We start from the raw sequence: 11,089 nt of genomic DNA, 5'->3' as shown, positions 1-11,089 counted from the left end.
TAATCACAGCGCCTGGTATCAAGAGGAGGGGGGTGACATGAAATCACTGACTTGTGACATACATTCCTCAGCAACAGCAGCTGCTGCCTAATGACAGCTAATAAAGGGAATCTTCCCTTGACAGAGCTGCATGCCTGCAATAGGACTGGAATGTGCCCCAGATAAATCCAGTGATAACCTAGGAAGCAGAGATCACACCCAAAGAGTATAAAAGACAAGCTTCGGAAGACAGAGGATAGGACAAGGAAGAGAGAGACCTGAAGAGACATCTCTGAAGCAACAGCTTGAGCTTCCCTATTCCAAACGAACCCAGCGCCATGGACACTAAAGGCTCATTTTCCTGTGGCTTCCTCTTGCTGCTGCTCATCCAGCTCCAGCCCAGCAGAGCCAACCCTATCTACAGCCTCAGCCCTGCCAAAGAACTGGCCAGCATGGAGGTGAGGACTCTCTCCTTTTGCAAGGTTAAACTTTTGGGGTGCTTAGTAGAATGTGAAGTGGTGATTTTGCCTTTCTGTTGCACGATCAGACAGCTGCATCAGCGAGCACATAACGGGGGATAAAGTCTTAGTTCTTGACAGGGGTTCAGAGAAGCTCTGGAGAGCAATATTGACCCGTGCTGCGTTCACTTGAGCTCCTGGGTGGCAGTGGGAAACAAAGTCGAGATGCGGTGGGATGTCTGCTTTGGGTTTTCGGTTCTTTTTCCACCTTCCTGGGAGCAAAGTCCCACAGAGGGAACAAATCACAGGAGCTCTACAGGAACAAATAGAAAATTTTCATGCAGGCTCGTGTTTATCCCACCTAACAGCAGGAACAGTGAAGCAGGACAGCCGCATGGCTCTAGCTTGGTGGATTTAAGAGAACTGGCTGCATGTGGATGGGAGATTAGGTGCTCCGCTTCACCTCCTCAAGTCAAACATTTAGAAAAGTTGCTAGAGGAATAGCATGGTCATTTAGGGTGACTCAGGCAGAAAGCTTCTAGAGCTATGAAATTACCACGAGCATACCTTAATGAACGATACTTAGAGAACAACCACTGGTGCAGCACAATTAAGACTCAGTCTTGTGAGATGAAGTGTGAGAGTTCAAATATTTCCTTGGACTGGTACCAGTGACCAGCTTCTCGCAGCATCAGAGCCTGAGAACAAACTCCTGAGGATGATAAGAACAGTGTCAGCCAAAACTAAAACTGCCCCACGCCTCTAAGCTGTTTCCAGCGGCTTGCTGAGCAGCTTCCAAATACATTCACTGTCAAGCAAGCCGTAAGGCTCACTTGTCTCCACTCTACTTCTAGAGACGGACAATAGATCCTTCTAATTGGTTGAGCTGCCCTTGAGGAGTTTGTGTGATCCCTATTACAAAAAGCTTTAAATATTATAGAGAATGGTACCCAGGAAGAAGTCATTTAGCGTAGATTTAGCATACAGTTAATTTCAGGGAGATGCAGGTTGCTTCCAGGAGCAGCAATCCTGCAACTCCTGGAGCAGCGTTCAGTGAAAACACCACAAGCTTCTCCAAGCGATGTTCACCGAAATAGCCAGGGGCACAAGCAAGCAGAGAGTCTTAGTTAAAAAAAGAGATGAGAAAGCCAATTGCTGACAAGCAGCATTGCAGGCACTTTCTGAGAACATGGGAGTGACTATGGATTTGAGGTATTTTGAGATTGTGTACCATCAGTGGGTTGAGTAGGATCTCCCTGTGCAACTCAGACCTTGCTTTTTTCCTCCGCCAAGAGCTCTTCTAACCTTGCCAGTAATGCACACCTCTGCAGCAAGCAGCTTCTATCAGCTCTCAGCTAGAGCTACCCACAGGTGGGATTAATGTGAGCAGGGATTTACTGCAGAGGCACAGCTTGCGTACCATCAGCAACCCTGGGATCCAACCTTACAGTCCCCCTGGGGGTGTCTTTAGGACCACTGATAAATGCAGAATTGGATGAGTGGAAGAGCTAGCAAATGACCACAAATACAGGAGTCTCATGAAACTAATCCTTCTCTTGTAGGCTTTGCTGGAGAAACTGGAGGATAAGTTTGCAATGATTGAAGCTCTGGAGTCCAATACTGACCTGCAAGAGCCCAAAACCCCAGAGGAGATCCCGTCAGAACCCATAGATGACGGCGACGACCAGAAGGCTGAATCCCGGCTAGCACCCAGCCCCTCTCTGTCCTACAGGGACCCCTTCCTCAAGAGACTGAGGGGGCTGCAGATGCCCAGGATGATGAGAGATTCTGGCTGCTTCGGGAGGAGAATTGATAGAATCGGCTCTCTGAGCGGAATGGGTTGCAACGGTGAGTCCCGCTTAAGCCATTTCACTGAATAGAACCAACTGCATCTGTGCCATGAGACAAGGGAGGAGCAGGTTCTCATTTAAGCCATTAATAAGATACGGTTTGAGAAGGAATTCATTTTAGTCACATATTAAAGCTAGTATTGGTTTTTCAAAACTCTGTCTATTGATTTGGTAGGTGAAAGCACTGCTGATAGTGATGGCATAGACCGAGAAACAGATTCTAGTAACATTTATTTCACATTTGGCTTGCAGGTTCCAGGAGGAATTAGGACAACCTCCCTACACGATACTCTGAAGAATGCTTAACAGCACCCGTTCCTCCCAAGACGAAAGCCGGATGCTTTCTAAACTCTTCAACAGAAAGTTATTCCTATTTTTATTTATTTATTTATTTATTTATTTGATGTTTTTTAAAGAACATTTCTTACTCTAGCACCAAGAAACCATCTCTAAATAAAACTAACACATTAGACATCTATGCTGGACCTCTCTCCTGTCTGTTGCATTAAAATTTCTTGTATTTTCCTAAAGTCAGAAGCCTATGTTTTATTGGTACTCTGGTACCCACAAGGCTGGATCTTTCTTACACAAGATGGAGCATGTATGAACTTCGCAAAAATGAAAACGAGTTTTGCACTAGAGTTTTTCCCTCTACAGTAAGAAATTATAACAGATTCGCATGAAAAAAAGCTCAGCACTGAAAGACCAATGCGAGTCCTCCTATAGACAGGGTTACAGTAACAAGAGAGTCCTTTTGCTGGTATAGATTGTTCAGTCAAGGGAACTGCCGTGTCACTGTCACAAATCCCTCACATAAGCAAAATATACATGAAAAGAAATAAGAAAAATGAGAACGCTCCACAAGTTTCAAGATAACCAGAGGGAGGAAAGGGAATTCATTGTATATGCTTTCTAGCACTGACCAAATAAAGGCTATGAGCATCAACAGAAAGATGCATCATTAACTGTGTCTTGTCTCACTCTGCATGGGGCTGAGGTGCTGGTCCCCAGTGTTTCTTGACGGACCCTCAACGGGCTTGAATCTTGTCACGGTACTTCTCATGCGAGGGCAGGTGGGATCACTTCAATTACAAAGCAGCTTGTACAAAACACATCATTTTCTGGGAATGGCTGCTCACAAAGTTGTTCTAATTGGAACACTGCAAGTCTGATAAAGGTTTAATTCAAGACTTTGTAGCTAGATTTCACAGCTATGGGCTGAATTTGGCTCAAATCACATTCTCTCCCTGCCAAACAGGGTTCTATTGCCATGACCACATTCTGTTGGCACCCCAAGGACAAAACAGCTTGGATTCCCAAGCCAACCATGGGAATGGCATTGAGCCCAGGCTCACGCAACTGTCCTGTGATTGCACATACCACTAGAAATTGCATTACTTTGAGCGTCTAATTTTGGGTCTTGTTCCGAACATCCATTACTCAAGCACCACGTAAAGCTCATTCGGGTTCTAATAACACAGCAGCACCAGGACGGACTCGACTGCAGAAGTCGATTTCTGACTTTGCTCATGCATATGCACAGAGGGAGAGGAATGATACTCAGGCTATGGGGAGGCAGAGGTGCCAGAGCCACGGCAGTTGCTGACAACAGCTCTCAGGAACCACAGCTACAGTGAAACTGTGAGTCGGAGTGCTGAATGGCACAGCGCTCCTGCACACGCCCGTTTACAGCCAAGGCTGCTGTACCACTTCAACAGAGCTCATGTCACACATCCCACTTCTGACAAGCTGCTCTCCCAGCACTCCCTGTACTGCTGACATGGCCTCTGAGAAGCATCTGCACGCTCCCTGCCACATGGGGCCTTGTGATTCTTTGCTAGGGAAGAGCAGAAGCCTGCTCTGTGGGAATCATTTTACTCCACTCCAATGGGAAACAGCACCTAGTGTGACACAAATCACATGTTGGAGCTTCTCCTTCCAGCAGCACCAGTCAAAAACAAAATATAATGCAACAGCATCCAAACAGGTTTCCCTAGCAGAACTGATTCCCAGGTCAAGACTCACAACATCTACCGTGAGACACCTCTGCAGTGAAAAGCTACAGGGACTTAGCATTCACTCAGAGGCTTCACAAATTGAGGTGATGTGAAATCACCCTTTGGGAAGCCATTGTGGGGACACAGGGACTTGGTCTTCTCAAACAGGCTTTCCAAACACACCCCTGAAGTGTCCAGCTTCCTGCTGCAGCAAGGTGGGAACACACAGGTGGATCCCTCCACACTAGCAGTGGGCAACAGCCTGACCTCCCATGGGCTGCTTTAAAGGAAAGTAAAACCAATCCACAAACTCTAACAATATCAGCCCTTCCTGGAGCTGAATTTTACCCAGTCAAGCAAAACTTGCATAGACACATCAAGGCTGTGTAAATTGTTCCTCCCTTTGTGCCCCCCAAGGCACAAAGTACTAATGAGTTCAGTGGAATGTGCCAAAAATGGCAAGAAGAGTTGGTGCTTCCTGACCCAAAGCCAGGTGGGTCCAGCATTAACAGCAAGCTAGTTCCCGGTGGAACAAGTCTGTATTGGCTTGCAGACAGCATGTTAATAGACCCTGCGGTCTGGGAGAACCTAATTGAGAGCAGGCAGTCTAGGAAAAAAGCACCTCTGTGGCTGGATTTTTACTGCTACTCCCATAAACACACTGAGCTGTAAAACTCCCCCAGGGAAACCTCACAGACGAGTCAGAATAGGACTGTGCACAGAAACAAGCACTTGGAACAAGAGAAACTTAACACTGATCAGTTCTACAGGTAAAGAGCATCCACCCCAAGGACAAGCAAAGTGACCACTGTTTCTGTGAGAGCTGGGTCAGAAAGAGCAGGGAATAGTCCTGGGAACAGCCAGTCCCAAACAAACACATCGACAAAAGCAGCCCACTGCTTATGGAGGAGGCAAGGTCATCTGAAAGCTAAGTGTCTCTCCAGAACTGTATTGATGATTGCTTCCTAGAGAGGGTAAAAAACCACAGTGGTCAAGAGGGTGCATATAGAAAACATAAAAGGCTCCACTAGGAACTTGCTTTAAGTGAGGCCAGGAATTTCATTCTGTAGATGCAAAAATGAAGGATCCTGAAGCGAGCTAGCAACTGAATTCATTTATCCTCCGTTTCACAGAACAGCCACATACACTGTGACCCAGAAGTATCAATGGCAGATGCCACAGCTCTGCTCTTCACTGAAGGTCAGGAGATTGACCTGTGCAGCAGAGGAAGAAAAGAGGCAAAAGCAGTTACCACAGCACAGGATGCATTACATGTTCATGCCCCACCTCACTTTACAGCCACTTGGGCTTGTGATCAAAGATTCACAGGACAGTCTTGTCCCATATACACACCAGGTGCTAAGTTGACAGCCTTTTAGTTCTGCTGCTGCTGTCACTGCAGTGGATTGGCACAGTTGCACTTGCTATGCATGGGAGGATGCGGGTATTCCCTTTTAACCAGGCCCTGCTCTCTTCCAGCAGTAGCCATTCTGCTCAGACCTACAGCTAAACATGAGGCAGCTTCCTTCAGGTTTGTAATGGATCTGCCTCTAGTGCTTGTAAATTTTGGAAACTAATACTTCCTAGAAATTTCTGGAGGAGAATATGGGACTGGATTAGAGGAGAAACAAGCAATACCAGGCTCTTGTCAGGGTGTGATCTACAGATTAACATATTCCTACCATGTCTTCCCATCTACCCAAGATATATCTCAAGCCTTCTAGAGAAACTTCCGCTAGTGGAAGGTAAGGTTCGTGACATGTCAATAATAGTGCCGAGTTTTGCTTTAGGAACTGTGCAGTGAGTCAGTCTCAAGACAGAGAATCAGTCAGCTTGTAATTGTAAAATATTTGGAAACAGTCTAACCACAGGATGCCTTTGGGACAAAGCTGTCACTGCAAAGCAAGAGCTGATGTCAAAACCAGCTAACGCGGATTAAGTTTTGAGCAACAATTCAGCAGTGAGCCTAGGGCAGGGTCCTGAAATCCTGCCCTCCTCCACCCTGTCAAGCATCACAGGGCTTTATAAAGCTCAATAAGCCACCATAACACAGCACCTAGGATGCATCCAAGCACTACTGTGCACATTGTGCAAAGGAAGAAATATCCCAGTGAGAACACAGAAGGGCCAGGCTAACACCCTCTACCTCGCTCTAATAGCATTTGCCACTTCCTGCAACACCAGCTTTCATACTCAGTTCCTAATAGCTCCTGGCAGTGACCCTGACTGGCAGTGCATAATTTAGCAGCCTTCTTTCCTTTGAACTTTGAAATACAGTAATTACAGGAGTGTGCTTCATGCACAGTGTAAGGCATGAGCCTCATTTGAAAACATCGTCTGGTTGGTCTGGCGTTTTGTCTGCAAATCAAGTTTGAGGGTTTCTTCCCCCTCAGACACCGCACTATCCCTTTCCAGCCTCCCATTAGGTGAAATGTTTCACTGCAATCCCAGTCTGCTGGCAAGAATCCCACAAGGAGCTGTCACCGCTGCTTTGTTTCCCTAAGAAATCCTATGTGAAGTACAGGACACACATCCTCTGCTGCTGGAGAGAGGAGTAGAGCTGTGCCAATTTGCAATAACAACCTGGCTGTGCACAGCTTGCTTGATTTACTCACACTGAAGCTTGGCCCCCAAAGGCCTTTGCTGACAGACACCTGCTTGAAGAGCTGTCCCAGCCCTCCTAAGCAGCAGCTCTTTACAGAAGAATGCTGGCATCGTGCCTGAAGACAGGGGCTACCAGCAGCATGGTCATATGGCTCAGAATTTAGCAGAAATCTTGTTGACAACTCTGCAGTGCTGAGAACAGCCTCTTATGGAGTTTCTTGCATGCTTACCCAGAGGTACACTCCCTTTGGAGAGTTGGCACCTGGTTGTCCAACCCTTGTCTGAATTTTCGCACCGAAGAAGGAGGAGTTCAGAGGCATTGCTGAGAGAAAGGAAAGGGGAGCTTTTCTGGTGCTTTTCTCACACCTTTGAAGTGTGAAACGTCTTGAAACAAATCAAGAATGTTTCTTGCAGCAGATGTCCCTGTGCTGTCATTCTCCACTGGAGCTGAACTGTTGCCAGTCCAGTGACAGCTGCTATGGGCAAATAACTTCAAAAGGGAATCTTCTGCTGGCTCCAATCTCCAATCCATTACCAGAGCAAGTGACAGAATGCAGTGGGCTTTGTTCTTTGAGTCTTATTCTTGCCATCACTGCAAGTACATAGAGATGATATCTCGAGGTCAGAGTGTCACAGTGAGAGGAAGAAAGCAGTAGAGTGAAACAAAAAGGCAGGGAGAAACTTTAAGGCCACAAGATGGGCTTTTGTACCTCACTGCTGGCAACCAGAAACAGCTGCTGCCTTTGCTCCTTTCACTGATCACTTGTAATAGTTTGAGGCCAGCCTTCCCATTATCCTGTCTGAGCAGAACAAAAGGAATTAGTATCACTGGTGTCCCTAGTTTAAAGAAACCTGAACACATCAGTTCCCCTCTCAACAGTACAACTCACCTTTTATAAACAGGAAACAGAAGGTAGTGAGAAGGTAGCTAGGGGCTGGCCTGCTATGCTGGGAACCGGGAAGAAGCAAAAGAAAGATAAAATCAGTCAGGAAAGTCAACCATCCCACAGAGAGATACTCTAGCATAAGCATCAAGGAGATGCTGGGGGAGTCAGCAAGCATCTCAGGGTTGTCTTTTCTATTGGAGTCATGAGTTCATGAGTCATGAGCACAGTATTGTTTTCTAAGTTCATCTACTCAAACTGGTATATACGGGTCCAGTTTCCTGCTCCTAGATGCTTAAGAATCACCAAAATGCGTGTTAAACCATACACGGCCCATACAGCGCCTCGTGGTTTTTTATTTCTGCAGTTTTGAAACAGCCTGGAGAAAGAGACATCCTGCTTGCTTTTAAACAGTGATCTCAACGTCTAAACCCCACAGACTGATAGCTCCCGCCTCTCAGACAGCAGCAGAACTCACTACCATCTAATTCTAGCTACGAACAAACGTTCTCACACACTGCAGTTGAAAAGTCACAGCAGATGCTGAGGGGGATGAGCGTATCCCTCTGCTGCAGAAAAGCACTTCAGCACCCTGGACAAGAAGAGCAGCTTCGTTCTCTCCTCGCACTCACAAGCGCAACCAAAGCTGAAGGCCGTCCTCCTCCATCGCTTCCTGTGTGCGCTGCATCTTGCTGCACAGCCATATGTGTGTGCACGTGTGCCAAAGCAGGCAGCTTGTATCCTGCCAGCAAATCAAAAAAAAAACCTCACTGAACAACACTAATTTCTCCTGCTAGACACAGGATTTACAGATATGGGATCATGACACATGGCTAGATTTAAAGAGTCTATAAACCTTGGTCAAAAGGGATTTTAATCGAAGCATGAAGTTGGTTGCTTTAAGCATAAATGTATTACACAGTTTTTGTAGTAACAACTTCTATAATCGTCACTTATGTTTTTGATCCCTCCTTCAGTATGGGAGAAAGCATAGAAATTTGAGCGCTTTTACTCTCTGCAATAGGAACGACCTTGCATTTAATCTAAAGTGTCCCTAAAGCTGACAAAAGCTCTAACCAACTGTCTAGTACCTGCATCCATCTAGACAGCTGCTTCAGTAGGTTTGGCTGCAACATCGTCACATCAAATTGTGAAGCTGTGTCTGTAATGGACACACATACCTCTCCTGCCCCTGTTTTCTAGGGGTGGGAGGTGAGAATGTAGACAGAAGATGGATACTCCATTTCTTCCTTTACTGCTACACTAAAGTGGCAGTTGATGCGCGTGGTTTAGGAAAGAAAAGCTTCTCCCATTCCCTCCCGCAGTACTGCATTTGTGACCAAAGGCAGGAGCAGAGCTAAGACAAGGTTCCTCCCACTCTTTTCTCCTGATGATCTTTCTACCCTGATTCCTTGCTAGAAGTAAAGCTTAATTAAAGACCTCCATGGCGCTTCTTATTTAGCTCCCAAACAGATTTTATGCCAGCCCTTCCCGACAGATGCTTTTATCTATTTCAGGTTCTGTCATTACACACAAACCAAGTGACAGACTGAGGGCAGGGGCCAGACGAGCTGCTGGCTGATTTCATTTTAGAGTGCACCAGAAAGCTACTGTGTGTCCAACACGAAACAGATCCCTGATTCAGAAAAGCAGCACAAATGTGGAAAGGCTTCACATTTGTAAGCACAAATGTGGAGCTTCTGGGTCAGATGTTTCTACAGTGCTCAAAGACTGTGCTTGCTTACACTCTTGGCCGTAAGCATGTGATCAAAAATTGTTACAAGTCTTTTTCTGCAGGGTAGACAGCAGGATAAAGCAGGAAAGATAGCCACAAACTAAATAAAAGCTAAAGATGAGGTTAAGATTTTTCACACCCTACAAAAGCCACCGGTAAAACAAGAGGTACAACACTGCACTTGAAATGTCTTTCATTCACCTACTGGGAGGTAGGTGGAAGCAAGAGTTCTCAGGTAAGAAAAGCAGCAGTTGCCTCTAACAGTACGTGCACAATCCAGCTCCTTATCATACAGTTGATAATTCCTTGTTCTTAACCACTGTTTTAACAGAACATGGGGACTACAGTGGTTGCAACCAAAAAGATTACACTAATCCCTATCTTCGCCCAGGCTCAAAGCACTTTCTGCACAAACTGTTCGATCCAGACAGCTCATATATAGCAACTGTTCATCCACCTCAAATCATGTTCTTGGATATTGCCATGTTCTACCAGTTTTATTATAATAAAGGGCAAAAATAAGACAATACTAGAAACATCAAAAGGCCTGGAAAGTGCTGAAGGAGACACACAAACATTTTACTCTCAGACATGTTACGGTTACATGAATACTTCCCAAGTGCCATAGTTCAAATAAAAATATATTCATACAAATTTAAAAAAAATACAGTTTATATACACTGTGGAATTAGCTTACATCGTTTAATAACAAAAACAGTGCAAACAAAACCAAATGGAAAGGTAAGTTGCTACCATCGGAACGGCTCACAGTAAGTTAACAATTCAAAACTGCATAATAACACTGCACAGAACCCATGAGACAGGGGAGAATGCCCCATACTACCCCTAACTTCTGCCACAGATACTAATCCAGTTCTTGGTTACTATTGCCTTAGTGTTGCTGAGTAAAAGGTTACAGCCACCTATGTGAGAAATAAGTTTCTTGGTAAATCACTAAGCAACCAGAGGGAGAGGAGAAGCAGTTAGTGTTTTGTAAGAAAGGAACTAAGTAGCCAAAGTGTGAGAACAAGACTTTGCATCAGTCCTTAGCTGATGGGAAATGCTGCATCTCCAAAGTCAAATGAATTTGTAATTCTCTTTCTGTAGGCTACATAACAGTAACTGCACAGAGATTTCCCTTTGAAGCAGCTCATGGGGTCACCCCACCGTCTTCATTTGAAACTTCTTTACTGAAGGACTGAAAGGGGTGTGTTTCCCAGCTAAAAGGTTTGCATAAGACAGATGCATAGGCAGAGCAGACAGTGCTGATAGCAGGCTGAAGGCAAGTGACCCTTTCATGAGGAAGTGCAGCTGGTGCTCAGAAAAACCCTAACAAGATTTTTCAGCCTGTCTTGTCTGGATTGCCTAACCCCAGGCCCCAGCAGTGATGACAAGACATCCTGCAGCAAAATATACAGCTGCAGGTTGTGTACCGACATAAAACAGAGCATGACCAGCTCAAGGCAAACAACATAAGGAGCCCTATTCACGTGCAGGAAGAGAAGGAACCTTCCACACATGATCATTCAACAAGAGCAAGAGGAAAAGGATTCGTCATTGAGAGACGCAGGGCATTCTTGAC

The 11,089-nt window shown here is 45.6% G+C and overlaps 1 protein-coding gene across 1 annotated transcript; it reads left to right on the top strand.

Moving 5' to 3' along the window:
• Positions 1 to 223: 223 nt before the first annotated feature.
• LOC104060600 (natriuretic peptides A) lies at positions 224 to 3,239 on the top strand. Its single transcript, XM_054085837.1, has 3 exons — positions 224 to 437; positions 2,000 to 2,285; positions 2,540 to 3,239. Exons 1-3 carry the CDS (start codon positions 318 to 320, stop codon positions 2,554 to 2,556), a joined length of 423 nt encoding a protein of 140 aa, XP_053941812.1. The 5' UTR covers positions 224 to 317; the 3' UTR covers positions 2,557 to 3,239.
• The last annotated feature ends 7,850 nt before the right edge of the window (positions 3,240 to 11,089 follow it).

This window comes from Cuculus canorus, chromosome 21, assembly GCF_017976375.1.
Source record: "Cuculus canorus isolate bCucCan1 chromosome 21, bCucCan1.pri, whole genome shotgun sequence".
Taxonomy (NCBI): domain Eukaryota; kingdom Metazoa; phylum Chordata; class Aves; order Cuculiformes; family Cuculidae; genus Cuculus; species Cuculus canorus.
This window is presented reverse-complemented; position numbering and strand designations above follow the sequence as displayed.